Source organism: Anastrepha obliqua, chromosome 4 (assembly GCF_027943255.1).
Source record: "Anastrepha obliqua isolate idAnaObli1 chromosome 4, idAnaObli1_1.0, whole genome shotgun sequence".
NCBI lineage: Eukaryota > Metazoa > Arthropoda > Insecta > Diptera > Tephritidae > Anastrepha > Anastrepha obliqua.
Genome location: NC_072895.1, coordinates 105,303,553 through 105,323,881, shown reverse-complemented (window position 1 = coordinate 105,323,881; position 20,329 = coordinate 105,303,553). Strand labels below are relative to the sequence as shown.

The window sequence follows — 20,329 nt, the reverse complement described above, 5'->3', positions numbered from 1 at the left end:
TATTGTTGAATCTTAAATATTATTTCAAACTTTATGTATAAAAATGTATACAAAATATAACAATAAAAAATAACATTTTAAAAAATAGTAAATTTGCAGAATTATAAAAAAAATATTAATCCTTAAATTTTAATTAAAATCGTTTTTAAATGAAAAACAAAATATTTAAAATTAATCTAATATTAAATATTAATATGCTTTTTGACTTTTTTATTTTTTTTCTTTCAAATAAACATAACACATATTTTTTTAATTTAATAATAATTTAATACATACATTTTTTACTGAAAAAGAATTATTTTAAAATGAATTTAAGACCATTTATTTTAAAATGAGTACAACATCAGTTATTTGAAAATTAAATATTAAAGTTTTTTCATTAATGTTTTATTTATTTTTTTTTAATTTTTTAATTTTTAATTTTTGTTTTAGTTTTTGTTATATTTATTAATGCATTCTTATTACATTTGTAAAATTGCTGAATATTAAACATTATTTGAAACTTAGTGTATAAAAAATTATGGAAAATATTAAGCCGTAAAAAAAATTATAAAAATACAAACTTAAAATGAAATATATAAATTTTTTAAATTTTATTTTAATTTGTTTAAAAAAAAAAATAAAAAATTAATTATAATTTAATTTTATTTTAATTTGTCTTTAAATAAAAAAAAATAAGAAATTAATTATTTTTTAATTTTATTTTAATTTGTTTTTAAATACAAAAATAAAAAATGAATCTAAAATTAGATTTGAATATGTTTTTTGCCCCTTTCCTTTAATTTTAGTTTGAAATAATTACTAGCATGATTTTTTTCAGTGCTTTTAAACTTAATTTTAAAATCAGTAATAAGTATATTTTGTGAGGAAACTTATCATAGAGATTACTGAAATGAAATAATTAAAATTTTCATTGCAATGAAAAACTTAAAAATGGTTTTCTTTTCATTAAATTTTTTACAAATGTTTCTTTTTACTAAGTTTAAAAAAATGAGTATGTTTTTCATTTTAAATTTAATTTTAACATGTGAAAATGTTGAATATCGAATTTAAGCAAATTTTTATCCATTTTAATTTTTTATATAAATTTAAAAAAAAATTTTATTTTTTCATTTATGAATTTAAATATTTTTTCATAAAAGATGAATAAACGTTAATTGCTAAAAGAACTGAATTTTAAATTTGATAGCTGTGAATAACTTGAAAACTTTTTTTTAAATTGCTTTCATAACATTTAATTTTTATTAATATATTATTATTATTATTTATAGAAGATATATTCAATATAATCCTAACTTAGTTAGCACACTAGCTACTAGGGGTGTTAATTAATTTTTAATTTTTATTTTTTAATTTTTCTTATAAATTTACTTAGTTTTTATTGCTTCTATGTTATTTTAAAGTTATTTTTAGTTATGGTTTTTATAGTTTTATTTTATTTTTATTTATTTTATTTTTTGAAGCTTTATTGTTAATTTATCATTTTTTATAAACATACTTTTATTTGCTTCAAATGTTTATGTTAAAATTTTTAATATGTAGGAAGTCAAGAAAGCCTAGAAAGACTAAATGCATTTGAAAATGTATAGAAAAAACAACAAAACCACAAACAGCAGTGAGGAAGTCAAGCAGCTACTAGTCAATAGCTTTAGACAACTCGATTTTTTATTTTTATTTTTAGTTTTGTGACATTTACATATTAAATGTTTTTAATTTTTTTACTTTCTATGTATATATTTATTTAATTTTTTTCTATACATCATATCCATATTTTTAGTTTTTGTAATATTTATCTTTATATCTACATCTACTTTTTTTATTTTGTTCTATACATCCATTTCTATAATTCTTATTTTATCGGCATATATTATAATATATTTATTTTTGTATTTAGAAACATTTTTTTTACTTTCTAATTTGTTCCACTCTATTGGCGATTTATTTCATTTATTTTTGTTATTTAATTATTTTCTTTTTTTATAATATTTTATTAAGTTCTTAATATTCAATTAATTTCTCCTAGTCAATTGTCACTGTAATAAACTTTTTATACCCGCCGACGCCGCCCGCCAGCGCTAGCCAACATAAATGGCAATCACGAAGACATAGCAAACCACTCGCTTGCAGTCACTACACCCACTTCGCGCTGCGTTGTTGTTGAAATGCAAAATTATCGCTGTCGCCTGCATACAAATTAATAAACAAATGAAATTCGAGTCAGTGTGGAAGCCTCCACCAACACCAGCGCAGCAAGCAACAACAACAACGGCGCTTCTAAAGAAATAAAAGTGGCTAGCGATGAAGTGGTAAAAATAAATTTTTTTTTTCAAAATTTTAAAATTTATTTTGCATTTTTTTCTTTGTCATATCAATTATTATTCATAATTATAATATCTTTCTTGCTTTTCGTTCACTAATATTTCTTTCTTTCATTCTGTTATTGTATTTGGTTACTGTGCAGTCTAAACACAAGAACAACAATAACACTATACAAATATTTTGACTTTAAGAGCAGTCAAATTTTATACGCAAAAAATCCGCTCGCCATTGCAATTAAATCAATAGATTTAAGCCACAAATTATGTAGAAGTACACGCATACACATACATAACGTTGAACCGTGCAAAGTGTTCGTGTTGTTACTGCACTGCTGTAAAATTGTTGTTAATACTATTATAATTTGTTTTGTTTTTATTTTTAGTTTTGGAATTATTCGCACTACTTTTTTCGTACAGCGCACCAGCGTTAAACCTTTCATAAACGCGTTTCGAGTCAAACTAACCTCAGCTTACGTTGTTGGCGTCAAGGTAGTCGAGTTCGTGTGGAATAGAGTGGAGCTTGCGTTATGGGCTTGGCTATCAGAGTGGTAACGCAAGAATTGGTGGCAGTGTAAGAAATGCTGGTAATGGCAAAGAGCCAAGAGCACTAAACGGACTAAAGGCAAATTAAAGTAAAGACGAAGCAGCGGTAGAAGAAAAGTCAATAGTGAGTATGAGAGAGCCAGAGCAAGGCAAGAGAATCAGTGACAGTTGTTGCATATTAAACTTCGGTAGAGCAACTTTAAGTGGAGTTGCAGAGACAGAGAGCTCAAGAGAGTTGTAAATAATAAAATTAGGGAGAATGGAAGCACAAAACTATGAGTGAGCAGTTAAGTTAACGGAAAGCTGGTAGCAGGTGACAACACGTAAGAGACTTAGTTTAATTTTGAATCAATTGTAAATGCTTAAAGCTATTAAAGAACTTAAAATTATGAATAAATAATAAAATTAACATTAATTCAAATTAACTATGTAGGTATGTGGGTCTAGTCAAAGAAGGTTAAGGCATCTGGCCACCCTGGAATTTTTGATTTTTGATTTTTTTTTTTATTTTTTTTTAATAAACCCTGAACTGTAACGAACATTTGAAGACCTGTTACGTATCGAAACACCAAAAATTGGCCAAGTTACAGGCATTTTTAGACAGGAAGGTTGAGCCACTACGGGCGGTCGACCGTGCGGTCCGACCCTTTTTCAAAACTCGCACGGGTTCGGTCATGCCGCTGTCGTATTGTGTCCTTTTATATGATAAATCATTTACTGTGTTACCTGGAGTAGTTGAATTCACTATATTCGGACCCTAAATTTAGGTCCGTTATTTCAAGTTTCACTAGCGTCAGTTAGTGTTCGACGAGCAACGCAGAAGCACGTCAAAATATTCTCACAAAAATGTCACGAAAAATGGAAGAAAACCCAGCGTCTCGACATTATATCGACGAAAAGGGTTCGAGGAGTCGAAGACGTCGATCGAGCAGTGTTAAAAGACACCACCACCAGGCCAATCGATACGAAATGGAGCAGGAAACGGCGAGTACGAGTCGATCGGCAAAAAAATTAAAGCCCAGTGAAGAAACCGACGTACCGGTTAGTGCGAATTTCGGATACCGTATCATTAACTTTGTGACCGTTTTTTCTGCGATTAGTAACGTTGTGAAGTGCAAAAAGTGCAACGGTGACATTACATTTTCGGAAACGAGTATCCGTGGACTCGGTTTTAAGTTAGTGGTGTCGTGTGACTTGTGTGAACCAACCATAGTCGATTCAAGTCCTCTCATTAATCACAGGGCGTACGACATAAATCGACGAATCGTATTTGCGTTCAGATTATTGGGAATTGGCCAGAAAGGAATCGCTAAATTTTGTGGCATCATGGATTTACCGAAAGCGGTATATCACTCGTTTTACGACACCGTTGTCAAACAAATTCACACCGCTGCAGAAAGTGTATGCAAAATATCGATGGAAAATGCTGTGAAAGAAGAACAAAAATTAACAGCAGAGATGGGAAAAGGTCCAGGGCTGACTGTTTCTGGCGATGGAACTTGGCGCAAACGCGGTTTCTCTTCGCGTTATGGCGTATCGACGATTATTGGATACTACTCAGGGAAAGTGATCGATGTAATAATTAAATCTTCTTACTGCAAAGCTTGTGAGTATTGGAGTAAAAATCTTGGCACCATTGAATTCGAGCTGTGGAAAGAAGATCATAATGAAGAATGTGCCGCCAATCATGAAGGGTCCGCTGGAAAAATGGAAGTCGACAGCATAGTGGAAATATTTTCGAGGTCGATGGAGAAATATAATGTTCGTTACGCAAATTACTTTGGAGATGGAGATTCAAAAACGTATAAAGGAATCGTTGACGCCGATCCATACAAAGAAAAAGTGGTGAAAAAAGAATGCATAGGTCATGTGCAGAAAAGAATGGGCACACGACTTCGGAAATTAAAAAAAGAAAAAAGGGGTCTTGGTGGCAAAGGAAAGCTAACCGACAAGTTAATCAACGAGCTAACAGTATATTACGGTCTCGCTATTCGAAGATTCTCCCATTCAAAAGACGAAATGAAGAAGGCGATTTGGGCGACATTCATGCACAAGATCTCGACCGATGAAAATCCGCAGCATGACAATTGTCCTCCGGGAATTGATTCGTGGTGCCCTTGGCAAATATCGAAATCGATGGGCAATTTAGACGAATATGAGCATAAGAATGCACTACCTCAAATAGTCCAAGATGCCATTCGACCTATTTATGAGGACCTCACTGCAGATGATTTGTTAGAACGGTGCGAAGGAGGCTTCACGCAGAATAATAATGAAAGCGTTAACTCCGTCATCTGGTCAATGGCTCCAAAAACGAATTCCAGCGGTGCAAATATCATCCAAATTGCCACGTACATTGCTACCAGTACTTTCAACGATGGGTATAAGAGTGTTCTTCTGATGATGAATGTTCTAAACCTAACCGTCGGAGATCGCAGCTACAGTTTCTGCACTACAGTAGACGATGAGCGCTGCGCTACAGCGGAAACTCGCGCTCAAAATTATTCTAAGAAAGCAAGAACAGCACGAAGGGATAGTCAAAAAAGGGCCCAAGACTCTCAATCAGCTGCCGAAGGAGTCGTCTATGGTCCAGGGATCGCTGATTAAAGGTAAGACTCGCCGAAATCGCGCCGTCAGCTGAATAACTGCACGGTTACTTTCTTTTGCGATTATCTCGAAACTACATTTTTTGACCTGGTACCTTCGAGATCTCGGAAACTATCCTTCTGATTGCTTTCAAATTTTTACTGAATATTCTTAGATACATTATCTACAATGTTACGTAGAAGTTTTTTGATAACTTGATTAGTTTTTTTTTTATTAATGTTTTTGTTTGAAAAATGTCGGTAAAAAATTAAAATTTTTTTTTTCGGCTCACCATAATTTTTCTAATCGTCGAAAAAAAAAAGGCTACGCTACATTGTAGTCACACTACTTCAGAATAACCGGAATTTTTTTTTTTTTTTCAGATGTACCATAACCGAGGACCAGGTGGGACAAGGACCGCGCGTATCGTGTGGAGGACCTCCGCGGCAACCAACATCACGGCGCCATTTTTTAATATTTTCAAATAAAAGTTCACAATGTTATTCTTGAAACCCTGTATGATATTGAGTTAAAAAATAAAAATATTCCGGCCCATAGCTTCGAATTTATTAATTAAAAAAAAAAAAGTGCATTTTTTGGTCCGCCAGGGTGGCCAGACGCCTTAATATAAAATAAAATGTGCTACTAATTAATTTCAAATTATTTAGTTAAAGAATGTGGTTAACAAATGATTTATAACAATAAGCTTACAACGTTCCAAATTGTAGAGGGTGCTCCAGAGTATAAAATGTAACTTATTAATTATTTAGATTTACAGAAAATGGCACCTAAACTCAGGAAATTTAGTTTGTATATCTATTATGATTTTATTTATTTTTATTTTATTTTATTTATATATTATATTATTTCACAACGTGGTTATGGTCATGCAAGTCTATTATTACCACAAGCCCAATTTCCCGCTAAGAGGACTGACTACATCGTCCCGGCGGTAACATTCAATAGGAATTTTGCCACTCTCTTTCCATCTAGGAAAGAGTAGAATAATGAATTCTCACCAAACAATTTCGGCACTACAGTCTACACAGATGGCAGTAAAATGGATTGTGGTGCTTGGGTTGGAATATATTCTCATAGACTTAAAATTGAAAAATCTATGCGTCTCCCTAATGCTTGCAGTGTCTTTCAGGCGGAAGTACTGACATTTGGGGAAGCTTGTGCTTTACTAATCGCAGATACCTCTTTCAAAGGGTATTTATACCATTAGGTGCAGTCAAGAATGCATTTCCCTAAAATACCTTGGAATCGCGGATTGTAGATGGAGAGACCAGACGAAATGCAAAATTAGCAGGACGTTATGGCCCACCTACAACCTCAAGCAATCGTCGACATTGATAGACATGAGACGACGGGACGGAGACTAACGGCATTCATAATTGGCTTTTGGTCTATCGGAGAACAAGCTGCCAAAATGGGTATCCCTCACAACACATACTGTCACAGTTGCAAACAACCGGAGAAAAAGGAAACGATCTTCCATTTCCTCTGTGAATGCCCTGCCCTTTGATGGGACAGAATGTTAATCCTGGGCCAACCGCTGTTCAAGAATTTCGAACAACTGTCTGGCTTAGACGTCAACAACCTAATAAGGTTCTTAAACCGCACAGACTGGATATAGTCATGCCGTAAATAACTGGTAAATAAGTTGGTAACGAGGATGTGGCAACAAAATGACGCGGAAGCGCTAGTTTGATTCTAACCAACTCTAACCAACCAATCAACAAGATGTCGTTTCCACGACAGTCGGTTCTACGTTACCGAAACGACTCGGATTTATATCCGGCCAAGGACTGTCACTCCAGCAGCATTCCCTGTATGTACATAAGTATGGGGAATGTTTATGCTACTACAACAACATGGCGCAAAATGAGTCACCTTATCGGAAGATATATAATTTTGATATTTGACACTTGTGAGTTAGACAACTGAAAAAGACAAAAAACCAAGCAATGAAGCGCGTCCATCTTTCAATTTTTTTTTTATTTAGTAAAAACTTTATTCAAAAACAAAATTTGATGATTGATTTTTCGCCACAGTGCGAAATAAATTATTAAATAACTAAAGCACAGGAACCTATTGGCAAGTTTTGACAAATTTTTTGTTTCTTATTTTATTTTAATAACTTTTGTATTGCATTATCGTAAAAAAATTATATACTAATGCCAAGTTTCAAACTTTGTGCAATATTTAAAAAAAAAATTCAAAATTTCAAAATCAGAATTTTTAATCAGAATCTAAATTTTTAATCAGAATCAGAATTAGAATTTTTAATTATCCCATCGAATTTCAAAATACGCGTTGATATATATATATATTTATATTTTACAACGGTATTGGTCGTTTTCATTCATATAAAAAAATGTCACTTATATATAAAAAATCCGCAGGCTCATTAAAGTCTGAAGCCTAGATTTATATGATTTTCGTAGAAGAATTAATTATATTTTCCTAAAAAAAAATTATTAAAATTAAATAATAAAGAAATAAATAGTCAGAACTTATCTATAAGCTCAATCGCAATAATTATTCAACGCACTGGATAGTATTGTAAATTTTATTATCGACCTTCCTAATAGTCCTCCTCCAACTCTGCACAAAGATCTCCTCATAAAAGCCAACTGTATTAAGACGGGGCATAAAACTGTAGGTTCCTCCGAGTTGCGCGCATAAATAAAAAAAAACAACACCCTTGGATTTACGAGAGCAGACAAAAATAGTTTACAAATTACTACCTCAAAACGTCTTGTCTTCTTTCACGCAACTAAAATACATTTAAATTACACCTGGTGTTTCATCAATCAGGATAAACTAAGTGTGAGGATAATTTTCGCAAACCAAATCCATTAGTGCTAGCATTACTAAATAGCTCTCCCATTAGGTAGGTATACATCTCACAACAACAAAGTGCACGCACGATATCTTATGGCGAATCGATCAATCATAGACAACTACCAGGTTGCGCTTAAAATTAGCACAAATTTCCTCATTTCATACAATTCCAAGCTCCTACAATAAATTTCGTAAAGTATTTTTTTCAAATTGGAGGAAATAAAAAGAAAAATTATGAAATTTAAAATGAAAATAAAAGTAGTTTTACAATGTTTGTACAATTGAAGGATAACATCTCTGTATGTATGTGTGTTAGTGTGTTATTTATGTGCACTCGTGTAATCTTCCTTTAAGCGTCAGCCCCATGAATGCGAAAATTCATTTTCGCGCACTCATTCACAGCCATCTATCACAATTAGGAGCAGTAGAGTGAACCTTATGGCGCCTAAGCGATGCACTACATTCATATATTTCACATGCATACATACATACATACTTACATATATGTACACATAAATTTGGCCCATCGATGGCAAGCCGTCGATCGTCAACGATCCCACATAAATCGCAACTCGAAAATGCTTAGGCAACAATACGTCTATATGAGCATATGTATGTATGTATGTAAGTACACAGGTATATATGTGTTGATGTATGTCAGTATGTGCATAAGTAAAGCAATAACATCGATCGTGCTGTGAAGATGATGCCTTCTATGCGACGAACTGCATGGCATCAGCCGCGGCCACCACCATCAATGCAATGCAGTCGTCAATTTTACATAACAACAACTTCGAAGAAGTGCTGTGTCGATTGCAATCTTGTTGTATTGAAGATTTGCCACAATTCTGAGTGCCTGCAGATGAGCAGTTGGTGGTAAATAAAGTGCGCAATAGACCCTTTCACTGCAGCAGCGCACGATTTGGTTATTTATATGCAGCTTCACACAAGCACACATACACACTTGCATATAATAAAATGTAGATTCACTTGCATTCAAATGTGCATACATACACACATATATGTATATGTGCATAGAAGTAGGTTTAGTAAAGCACGGTTGCTCGTAAATCGGTTAAATCAACGCCGGAAATCGAGTAGAGAATTTATTTTTATCAATCACATGTCACCGCCAGCAGTATAAGTGTGATAACAAAAACAAATGCTTTAGTAGCCGAATCAACAACGATAAGCAATCAGCAAGTGCCGATGCATTCATACTCTCAGCACTCAGCTGCGTGACAGAAGCACCAAGCGAACAGCTTCCCCTTCGTGTTGGGGAGTTTTGTTTTTTTTTTTGTTATTTTAACATTTTATTATTGTTTTAGCTGCTTATACACATAACATAAGTGATTGAATCGTGCGGGCGTGCAGCTATTGAAAAAAAAAAACAATAACAAAAATAAAAAATTGAAATAAAAGTAAAAAATTCAAACAAAAAATAAAAAAAATTCAAATAAAAGTAAAAAAAATAAAAAAAAAAATCAAATAAAAATACTTACAAAACCACTCTTGCAAAAAAGCTTACCCTGTGCGCATCATCTGTCTAGCTGCTGCTGCCTCTGTTGTGTGCCACATTACAAGTACAAGTATAGTATGTGGCATCGACACAGTTTGAAAACTTTCAAAATTCGTTCGTAGGTACGAGTACACACATACATACGTACGTACTTATTGCTTAGTGCCATCAATTTCGCGTGCAGACAAATACTATTAATATTTATAAGCACAATTTTACACATAAAACATAAGCATTTACATAATTACATACATTTTTACTTGCACATGCATACATATGTACAATTATATATATATTTACTTATGTACGTACTTAATAGGTTTTATCCATGTATGTAGCTGGGCCACTCACTTACTGTTGCATGCCACTTAATTTATGTTGCCAAAACGTGAACACTTCAAATTGCATACAAAATACCTAACGAAGAAACGCCTTCAGGTTGTTGATTTGCGAGCGCTAATGGATTTTTATTTGCACAACGAAATTGAACGCCGTTTTTTGTGGATTTTTTTGCACGTTGTAGGTTGTTTAAATTTGGGATGGATAATGAAGCCTTGTAAAAAAATTTGTTTATGCTTGCAATGAATTGTTTTTATAAAATTTTTGTTTACAAATACCCAAAGAATAAATAAAAATAGCTATGGACATGGGTCTGTCGGTGAACGAGGACAAAACGAAGTACCTCCTGTCTTCAAACAAACAGTCGGCGCACTCGCGTATCGGCACCCACGTCACTGTAGACAGTTATATTTTCGAGGTTGTAAAAGACTTCGTTTATTTAGGAACCAGCATTAACACCGATAACAATGTCAGCCTTGAAATCCAACGTAAAATCTCTCTTGCCAACAAGTGCTACTTTGGACTTTGGACGGCCAAAATCGCGTAAGCGGTTATCGCGCCAATTAAGAAGAAGAAGAAGCTATGGACATATAAATAGCGCACTCCCCAGTAAAACAGCTTTTTTGCACATATCTATTCTTTTATTTCAGTATTATCAAATAATTAACATTTCAATATCTACAATTATCTAAGAGTTCCAAAAACCAGAATTCATCACATTTTAAGCTGAACACTGAAATAGTGCACATTTTTCGATCTGCAACAGAAATCAATTATTCGAATTAATTAAATTTTTTTATTTATTTCTTACATGATTAGTATTTTGTTCAGTATGCATTATTTTTTAGAACTGCTTCAGTAAACTTACTACAGTAGAAACTCGATACTTCATTTTTTTCATTGCTTACTCAGTACTTCCGCCATTAGAAAATGTTTACCCCGATTCTTGCAACATTTTTTGTTTTGTCTTTCTTTTTTGCCTTTTTTACGTTGTATTTTTGAAAATAAAGCTCGGGCAAATACCTTCGATGTCTTTCTGGTAATGGCATTTCAGAATTGAATCAGCTGAAGAATTCAGAAGAAGTAACGCCTAATTCATTTGCTGAAGAAATAACATCAATGGCAAAGAGAAAATTTACGCTGCTTACAGTAAAAGAAAAAGCTGACATTCTGAAGAAATTAAATGCGCGAATTTCCATTAATGCATTACCTAAAAACTTTCACGTGCATAGAGCAACAAAACTCATGTTAAAAAAAAATGAGTTTGAGTATGAGTAAAAAAAAAGTTTGTTACGCGATCTGAATCCGGTCCGGGTAAAAGACATGAAAAAGACGTTGGTGTGCGAATCAAAGTGCCAAAAACTTACGATACGCTAAAAGGAAAGTTATTACATGCCAAAATACAGGAAAAGCCTGGAGGCTTCCGCGCTAGCAATGGTTGGGTTGGCAAACTTTTAAAAGAGACATGGAATGCGATGGATAAAATTTTGCGGGAAAAATTATCAAATAAGAGTGACTATATCAAACCATATTTTTGACAAATGTTAAAAGAACAAAATGTCTGCTTTGATTCAACAGATCAACTACCAGCGTCCTCACACGTTTTATAACGGGTAACTACGCTATTGGCGCACCTTAGCCGTAGATTGGGTGTACCTCACAATGACTTCTGCAGGAGCTGTGGAGATGAAGAAGAATTTGAGTCAGTACAACACCTACTCTGTGAATTTCCTGCATTTCAAAGAAGCCGTGCCAAATATCTTTGCGATTATTTCTTTAAGGACCTGGGAAATTTGCAAAATGTCTCACTGGAGGAGCGAGTAACCTTCTTAGAAAGATCTATTATAAGTGATTTAAACAACTTTGTTAGGTGAAGGAAAACAAAAACAGGTATCTAATGACCTACCCAACCATAAGCTTCCACAGAATCAGAATGGGGTTAAGATCGGGGCTTTGTGTTGCCCAAACCAGAACTGCAATTTTTTCTTTGGAAATCCAATTTTTCACCCTTTTTACTGTATACTTGTGGTCGTTATCATGCATGAGAACCAGTTTAGGGGCATGGATTCGAATTTTTGAGATTATCAAGAGAAGCAAACTTATCCATATTGCCATTTACCCTCACTATTGGGCCAACTCCATTCCAGGAAAATTCTGCCCAAACTTTCATATTACCCTTACCGTGTTTTAAGGTCTTTGTTGTATACCGGATTGAACTTATGACTTTTTTCACAATGAACAAACGTCTTCCCTTCAGGATCAATCATAATAATTTTAATTTCGTTCGTAAAACGTATCCTTTCCCAAAATTTTACAACAACAAAGACGCCTTCCCGTTCTTCTGTAGTGAAATCCAATCTGATCAGAATCTTTTGTTGTTATAGCAGCATAAACATGTACTTGGAATGCTGCTGGAGTGACAGTTCTTGGCCGGATATAAATTCGGGTGATTCCGGTAACGTAGAAACAACTTTCGTGGGAACGCGCAATGTTTTGTAAATTAAATTACCATTTTTAGTTCATTTTCCCTTAAATTTATTTTATTCTTGATTTTTGTATGTAAATCAAAAAATGCTGAGGTACTATTGGATCTAACCAATTTGGCAGCCAAATCAAATTCAACTTTAATAGCATTGTTCTTGTATTAAAAACATTGATTTACCATTTTGATAGTAGCAAGACAGTTCAACAGTACTTAAAATATGTTTTTTAAGCCACAATGAATAATTGGCATTCGTGCACCATCGTTCTGATAAAGCTTACATAATAACACGAAAACGTAGTCCCCAAAAAATTAAATATGGTTTGTTACGCCTGTCATTAATCCTTAAACATTAAACGTAAATTAAATTTGTCGCTTAGGTTTTTACGAAATGGTAAGAAAACGCTCTACAAAGCCTTGAAGGAAATAGTGTTGTGGTGGCAATGTTTACTTGCCGGTGGTAAATTTCGAGAGGCTTTCCAACAATGCAATGTATGAACTGTGCTCGAATCCGGTGGCCAAATCGGACAATTTTTCAGCAAATTCATTGCTAATTCCCTTCTCTTCCAGGAGATTCATGAGCAAGTCATAAAGGTACTGCAAAAAAGATAAAGAGATGATCCATATTTTAGAAAAAGTATGTGCTTTTTTTAAATAAGGCCGTTATATACAAATTTTAAATTTCGTTTATAAGCACATTTACTTACACCATCAAGCACATCACCGGCCACGGCATAAACTTTATCATTCCATTCACCTTGGAAAATGCTCATTTCATCGATGCCAAAAATATCATCTGCAAGTATAAGATATTATATATTATCTAAAGTTTTATTATATAATTTCAACAGCCACTTACTGTATTCACCCTCTTGTGGTGTTCCCTCCAAGAAAGAGCACGTGAATGAGAGTGTTGTATTGCCCTTAATGATATCTACTTCAAAACGTGGTTTACTGCGCATCTCACCGATTTCGGCCTTCTCAGCATTGGGATTCAATTCAGGCTCATCTTCAGTATCTACGGTGTGGTTGACATTGAAGTTAATGACGATTCTGTAGAATAAAATTGCATTAAGAATTGACTTCTAATTCATTTCGCAAGCATTACTCGTTTTTCACTTACTTCTCCTTTTCAGTTTGCTTTGTCAACTCCACGTCGGCGCCCTCAAGCTTCACGCTAAATCCATCCAAAGTGGTGGGTATTGTCTTGACTTTTTGCGATTTTCGCTCGGCCAAAATTTCTTCTGTAAGGAATTCCACAAGCTCACGTTCACCTGTAGAAAGAAGAAAACAAGCAATGCAAAATTGTTGTCATTCAAGAAGGCATGGTGTGCCAAAAATATTATTACACCATGGTGTAATCGTTTGATCACGTTTTTTTGGAGGTTATGTAAGAAATATCATTTCAGCCGGTAGTGCTAATCAAACTTGTTTCAACCACACATTTACCTTTGCTGTGCATGTGCTTGGCACCTCCGCAACCGCAGCTGCAGCTCAGGCTAGGCTTATGTACATTCAAGACAGTACTGGTTACGCCCGCTGCTCCAGAAGCATCGGGGTTTTTGCACAAGTGCCAAAGTGTTCGGGTGAAGTCACGTTTACCAAAGACATTTTTCAATGCATTCGAAGAGTTGGCGGCAATCAGACTGTTACCGTAACGAAGCACAGATTTTGTTAAATTACTCATTTTTTTTTAAGTTGCTTTGTAAAAAAAAATTTCACTTAAAAAGGCAATCACCACAGTCAATTTAATCAGCGTACAATTAGCCAGCGACAAATGTTAGAACTTGTTTTGCTTGAACTAGCGGTACAAACTATCGACGGTACTATCAATTCTACTATCGATATATAAGTTTCCAATAATATCGATGGTTAAAAATTATCGAAACTTACTTTACATTTATCCTTTCTGTAGAATATTTGAAGAATCATTCACATTTAATTCCCTTCCAAAAATTCTTAATGTGAAAATAATAAATTTGGTGTTACTTTAGTTTTTTCGGTGTTGGTGTTGCCGTGTGGGCTGATTGTGCCAGAACCGAGGCACTTTCATTAAAAGTGATGGCACTAGACAATATTTTGTACGTTTGATTGTCACAAGACAAAATAGAAAACAAAGAATTAATTCACTTTGTTTCACTCTAGGATGGCAGCCGCATGAATACGGCGAAAGAAACAGAATAAATCAGCTGATTTACCGATACCCCCTTTAATAGATTCGTCTTGGCCAGAACGTAGACGTGATTTTAAAACAAATTTCAAAATGCCTAACGGTGCGAATGCTTGGACAGAAAATTAAAGTTAAGTCTATTTTACTCCATCTAGTTACGAATTTTTTATAACATATCGCGTATTTACTCGCAAACTTTTACTAGTATGCTTTCTTTTGGCGACATAATAAGGGCAGCAATTGACTGGAACCCCCAAGGAAGCCACAGGCGAGGAAGGCCAGCAAGCATATGGAGACGATTGCTGGAGTCAGAAACGCGGGCCACGCGCGTTAGATGGAATAAAGAGTAGAAAATTAAGTAGAATGGTCCTTTCTCGATGAACTAAATTAACACTTTATAAGGCTCTCATCATGCCTGTGTTATCGTACGGCGCAGAAGCTAGGACGATGACAACATCGGATGAGGCGTCCCTTGGACTGTGTCAGAGAAAGATTCTGCGGAAGATTTTTGGACCTTTGCACGTTAACGACTAGTAACGCAGGCGATGGAAAAATGTGTTGTATGAGCTTTACAACGACATAGAAATAGTCCGGCTCTGAAAGTATTCGACGCGGTACCAGCTGGTGGTAGCAGAGGAAGAGGAAGGTGTTGGAAAGATGAGGTGCAGACGGAATTGGCCGCACTTGGTGCTGCCAACTGCTGCCGATTAGCACGAGAAAGAAATCGCTTAAGCGTTTATCGCACCAATCAAGAATAGTAAAACATATTCGTTTCCACGACAGTCGGTTCTACGTTACCGAAACGACCCGGATTTATATCCGGTCAAGGACTGTCACTCCAGCAGCATTCCCCATATGTAAGTATGGGGAATGTTTATGCTGTTACAACAACAACAACAACAGTAAAACATATTTTAAATAAAAATTAAGGAAAAATATTTGGAATGGAAAAATTTGAATAATGTGAAAAAACTAATTAACGAAGAGAATATTTATATATTTCTCCATTAGTATGAAGAAATATCTTTAAAAAATTAAATAATTTGTATTGCTGTGCAAACTGCATACATAATTGATAGTCTTTTTAGATGTGGCGAAAACTATCGATAGATTCCCACCGCTCGCTTGAGCTAATTCCCACACAAAGGGTGATGCCACTATTTGTTATGCCGAAGAAGCCAAACGAATTGCGAACGACTCGGCCATAGCTGATATGTAAATAAATATATTTGATGTAAAATTTATTATAATTTATTATAAAGTTCTTCACTTATTCTTTAAACTTCAAATCTAAAGTTTCATTGAACAAAATTAGTACCATGGTGAAGGTCTCAATTATTGATTTGTAGACTTGGCAGTCCTGCTTTTAGTACGACCATCTGATTCGTATTTCCCAATTGGCTTCAATTTGACGTTCGTTTTCTCGTGTTTCATACACGCAAACTAATGTGATTGCGTCTATTTAACGGATATAAAATCATCCACTTTAGAAAAAGTTGTTAGCATGAATAGCTTAGGAGGTGATTGTACGGAGTTGAAGAAACAGTATGACGCTTGCTTCAACTCTTGGTTTACTGAACATTTTCTAAAGGGACGTCACAATGATTCGCTGTGTGCACCAATCTTCAAAGTATATCAAGATTGTGTAAAGGTTAGTGCTTATCAATATGTATAAGTGATAATAAAACTTCAAATTTATACATACATATGTACATATATTTACAGCGAGCCATGCGTGAACAAAATATAGAACTTCGCGATATCGAATCGGAAATCACCACCAGCGAGCCTCAACAGGAACAGCAAAAGCATGATCATACGAAAAGTTGACCGTTATTGAACAATGATATGTACACCACAACTACAACACCTACAGGACATGCGTCGGCTGCCAACGGGATACCAGTCTCTTTGGCTGGTTACGAGGAACAACCTTCAAAGAAGAAATCGCACAAGCGTGAAAATTCTTTATAATAAAACCTTTAATTTGTCTATACAGTGACGATCACCTTCGACGAACAAAAGACGAGAATATTTTTGGGTCATTGTCGTAGACGAGTGTATCTGAGTTCACTTAACAAAAAGTAGCAGAAACTCTTCTCATTTACTTAATGAATAATCGTACAATTTATTAATGTGGTACTCGTTAGAGATTTAAAATTAAGTATTAAATAAAGTTACTTTTTGTTGTTAAACATATAAATGCAGCATTTTGTTAAGAACATTTTTTCTTTCGTCATTTGTATTATTTGAATGTTACTTCAGTCACGCCCATAAATGTGACCTCGTCAAGATATTTGCTCCGTTGCGCACAACTGCGCTCATTGTGTCCTTTTCGTCTGCACAATAAGCAGGTGATCACCTTCTCACAAGTGTCAACAATATGTTTACGTCGACAATGTTTACTCCACTCGGCACAACTGAATTCTGTATGTCCCTTCTGCAAACAGATCCAACAATGCTGATTGGCTTGATACATTTGGCACTCATGTTCTTCGGACTGCGTGCAACGCCTACAATTTTTGCAATGCAAATATTTGGACTTGACACAGCAGCCACAAAGCTCACAATGACGATAAGTGCTACCGTTCTTCGATGGGCAGCAAGCGCACTTGTCACAATGGCGGTTTTCTAAAGCAGTGTAACGCTGACATAAGGCACAGTATTTATATTCCTCTTTAACGGGCAAGCGTAACAGCTCCAACGGCACATTGGTGAAAACACGTACCGGTGAGCCTAGCTTACGGCTTCCAACACCGACATCTGTGAATGAGACGTGGTTGGTATAGTTAACTTTGTAGTCACACATGCGCATGTGCGGGATTTCTTGTTGTATATAATGTTCGGAAAAATATGGAAAAATCCAAAATATTGGCAGAGGTTGATATGGCAGGTGATTTAAGGTGCAGAAGAGACTGGTAAGCCGGCGTAAAGTGGCGGCTAGAGGTTCAGTACGGCAGCCAAAGGGAGGATCAGTGAATATTAATAATTTCTCGTCACTAATGGAAAATTAGAAAATAAGTAAAATAAATGAAAGTAAAGCTTGTTAATGGACTTACGGTTCGCACTTTAAAAATTTCAAAAACTGCTTGCGCTGTGCTTGATCGAAGAAGTGGTTGTTACACATGTTATACCACGCGAAATTATCATCGTCATAAAAGTAGAACATGCGATGATCAAAATCCAGTAGGAAACTACGCATTTCGGTACGTTCATTGCGTATATACGCATGCAAACGCGGGGCACCCATGCACACAACCTTGCTGTAGTTTGGAAAATGGCATTAGATTGAAGTATAATGAATCAACTGTATCAACAAATAGTACCCACTTTATGCCTAAATCCTGAAAACAAGTAGCAAAAAAACTTAACGCCTTAATATCAAAGAAATACTGCGCTTGTACTTTATCGTCGTCAAGTGGTCGTAGAAATAGAGTTGGGTCGCGAAGCAATTCCGCGGATAGATTCCAAACCATCTCATGTCCCGTATGCGTCGACAGCTCGTCAGGTAGCAATGGCAAATTGCAGCGAAGACAGTAGTGACACGCGCCACCTTTAGAAACCGACAATAACTGTAGAAACTAAGTTAGATCTCAACAAATACAAAGCAAAGTACAGTTACTTACCTTGCGGCGATGCTGCCTATTAAGGTCTATGATACCGTCCAAATCATAACGTTTTGCCAATTTTTGAGGTGTTACTTGTTCAACCGGCAAATGATAGTTGCATAAACGCTTATCGCGATGCGCTGCACAAGCATAATAGGCAGCGATTTGATTGTCCACAGGTTGGGCTGGCGTTTGAAACAACAGCGTTGGTCCATGTGGGCAATGTGGATGCGGCTGACCATTCTCCGCATCGGGGTAGATGATTTGTAACTTGCTGTTTTGCATGCCTTAAATTTTAGTAAATGATATTCCCTCTGGTTTCCCCTTGCCTTTTGAGTTTACTGCTTATTTATCTATTTGATTTAAGGTTATTCTCTTATTTCTGCTAACGCAGATTGATAATTATTTAGCCATTTCGGGACAATTCCACGCTTCACCAAGTTTTATCCCTGTATTTGCATTCTTATTTATATCCAAACTCAAAAAACGCGCTTTGCTTATTTCTTGGCGAATGACAGCTAAGCAGCTGTTCAGTCAGTTATGAACTTAACTAAAAATCACGTAATCGGCCAACCGTGTATTTGTAATCGAATTTGAGCAAAAAGTGGGCAAAGCGCTTTTGAAATGCTTCGTTTTGCTTGCATTTCGCTCTGCTTTTATATTTCCCGCCGTTTAGTTAGTTCGCGAAAACATTAAACCATTTTCTCTCATGAAAATTTTATTTCACAAACAGTTTTTGTTAATTTTCAGCCAATTTTACTTATGTATTTTTCCATTAATACACGCACACCATGACAGCACTTTTTTGTTTTTTCCATTGTGACATTTCACAACAGCGAACTTGGTATCAAAAGCGTGACGTCACGGCAAGAAATTTACTTTAATATTTCTCGTCTGAATGTGTGATCCTGTCGCGATATACATAATGCAGAAGTGTCAACGGTGTGACGTCACGGCCAGAAATTTACTTTTTTCTTTGCCCTCCGAATATGCTACCTTGTCACGATGTACGGAATGCAGAGGTATGTCCAACATCAGACCGTTAACCACCTCCAATGATTTTGAAGAAATCAGCTGATTTGCTGGCGTCACCTGCATTATGACGGCGGTTTGTTTACGATAAAACAGAGATTGTATTGGTGAAATTAAGCAAAAATTAACGCAAAACTCACTCATATTTCTTCATTGCTGCATATGGCCATAGCAGCCGAAGTTACTCTCCCAATTTGGCTTCGGGTTGCTAAACCGGTTAATTTATCAGCCCCATTTCTTGTTTAATCGATTATTAATATTCAATTCATTAACACCTGAAGCCCTCTGTTGTAAATACGCAATACTGGTAATTTGTTACCTGTTGCTCTACTGTTTGCTATATTTCGATCTTTGCGACCATTTCAAGTTCTTTAAATTAGTCGGAAAATAATTTATAATTTGTTTATTCAATATTAAATTCTTGAATCGTTTACTTATCAATTTTCTTTGACTTCCATGGAATTGTAACAGCTTCCACATACCTTGCCTTACTTGTTCGCTTGGTAGTCCGCTCGTCCTTACAGAAATGACTTTGATCCAGATTAGAAAAAGAAGTTAACCCAACAGCTCATCGTACAATTTTTTGCAGTGTTCTGTGCTGTTCCAATATACTTATTAATTCATTAATACAAACAATTTGTTATTTATTAAAAAAAGCACTTTATTTATTCCAATTTAAAAAAAAATTTTCACTTCCAACAACGAGCAAATCGAGATCGTTTTACGGTTTTAGCTTGGCTTTAAAAACTTTAGAAAGACCCCACCGACAACATGCTCGTGTTTTTTGTTTAATCCATTACAAAATCGTAAAATCGATCGAATACAATTAGCATGTTGAAAAACAATTTTTTTAGATCTATCACAACTTTTTTCTTTTCTTTT

General features: G+C 35.1%; 3 protein-coding genes across 3 annotated transcripts; 1 reads left to right on the top strand and 2 right to left on the bottom strand.

Annotated features, from left to right (window-relative positions):
- Positions 1–12,735: 12,735 nt before the first annotated feature.
- On the bottom strand, positions 12,736–14,443 carry LOC129245881 (complement component 1 Q subcomponent-binding protein, mitochondrial). Its single transcript, XM_054884316.1, has 5 exons — positions 14,087–14,443; positions 13,761–13,911; positions 13,497–13,690; positions 13,345–13,433; positions 12,736–13,234 (listed from the first exon to the last, which is right to left on the bottom strand). Exons 1-5 carry the CDS (start codon positions 14,322–14,324, stop codon positions 13,085–13,087), a joined length of 822 nt encoding a protein of 273 aa, XP_054740291.1. The 5' UTR covers positions 14,325–14,443; the 3' UTR covers positions 12,736–13,084.
- A 1,760-nt stretch (positions 14,444–16,203) lies between these two features.
- On the top strand, positions 16,204–17,010 carry LOC129245880 (TP53-regulated inhibitor of apoptosis 1-like). Its single transcript, XM_054884315.1, has 2 exons — positions 16,204–16,458; positions 16,533–17,010. Exons 1-2 carry the CDS (start codon positions 16,312–16,314, stop codon positions 16,635–16,637), a joined length of 252 nt encoding a protein of 83 aa, XP_054740290.1. The 5' UTR covers positions 16,204–16,311; the 3' UTR covers positions 16,638–17,010.
- Positions 17,004–19,096, bottom strand: LOC129245879 (rRNA N6-adenosine-methyltransferase ZCCHC4). Its single transcript, XM_054884314.1, has 4 exons — positions 18,434–19,096; positions 18,138–18,379; positions 17,867–18,070; positions 17,004–17,806 (listed from the first exon to the last, which is right to left on the bottom strand). The coding sequence occupies exons 1-4, from the start codon at positions 18,698–18,700 to the stop codon at positions 17,053–17,055; spliced, it is 1,467 nt and encodes a 488-aa protein (XP_054740289.1). The 5' UTR covers positions 18,701–19,096; the 3' UTR covers positions 17,004–17,052.
- Positions 19,097–20,329: the final 1,233 nt, after the last annotated feature.

Bases quoted from the DNA above. Each gene is read 5' to 3' on its own strand.
- LOC129245879 (XM_054884314.1), bottom strand. From the start codon at position 18,700: ATGCAAAACAGCAAGTTACAAATCATCTACCCCGATGCGGAGAATGGT. The intron at 18,071-18,137 runs GTGGGTACTATT...TCCAAACTACAG, and splicing joins TTTCAGGATTTAGGCATAAA to CAAGGTTGTGTGCATGGGTG. The intron at 17,807-17,866 runs GTAAGTCCATTA...ATTTTCCATTAG, and splicing joins AAATTTTTAAAGTGCGAACC to TGACGAGAAATTATTAATAT.
- LOC129245880 (XM_054884315.1), top strand. From the start codon at position 16,312: ATGAATAGCTTAGGAGGTGATTGTACGGAGTTGAAGAAACAGTATGAC. The intron at 16,459-16,532 runs GTTAGTGCTTAT...ATATATTTACAG, and splicing joins TATATCAAGATTGTGTAAAG to CGAGCCATGCGTGAACAAAA.
- LOC129245881 (XM_054884316.1), bottom strand. From the start codon at position 14,324: ATGAGTAATTTAACAAAATCTGTGCTTCGTTACGGTAACAGTCTGATT. The intron at 13,912-14,086 runs GTAAATGTGTGG...TTCTTTCTACAG, and splicing joins CAAGCACATGCACAGCAAAG to GTGAACGTGAGCTTGTGGAA. The intron at 13,691-13,760 runs GTAAGTGAAAAA...TTTATTCTACAG, and splicing joins AAGCAAACTGAAAAGGAGAA to AATCGTCATTAACTTCAATG.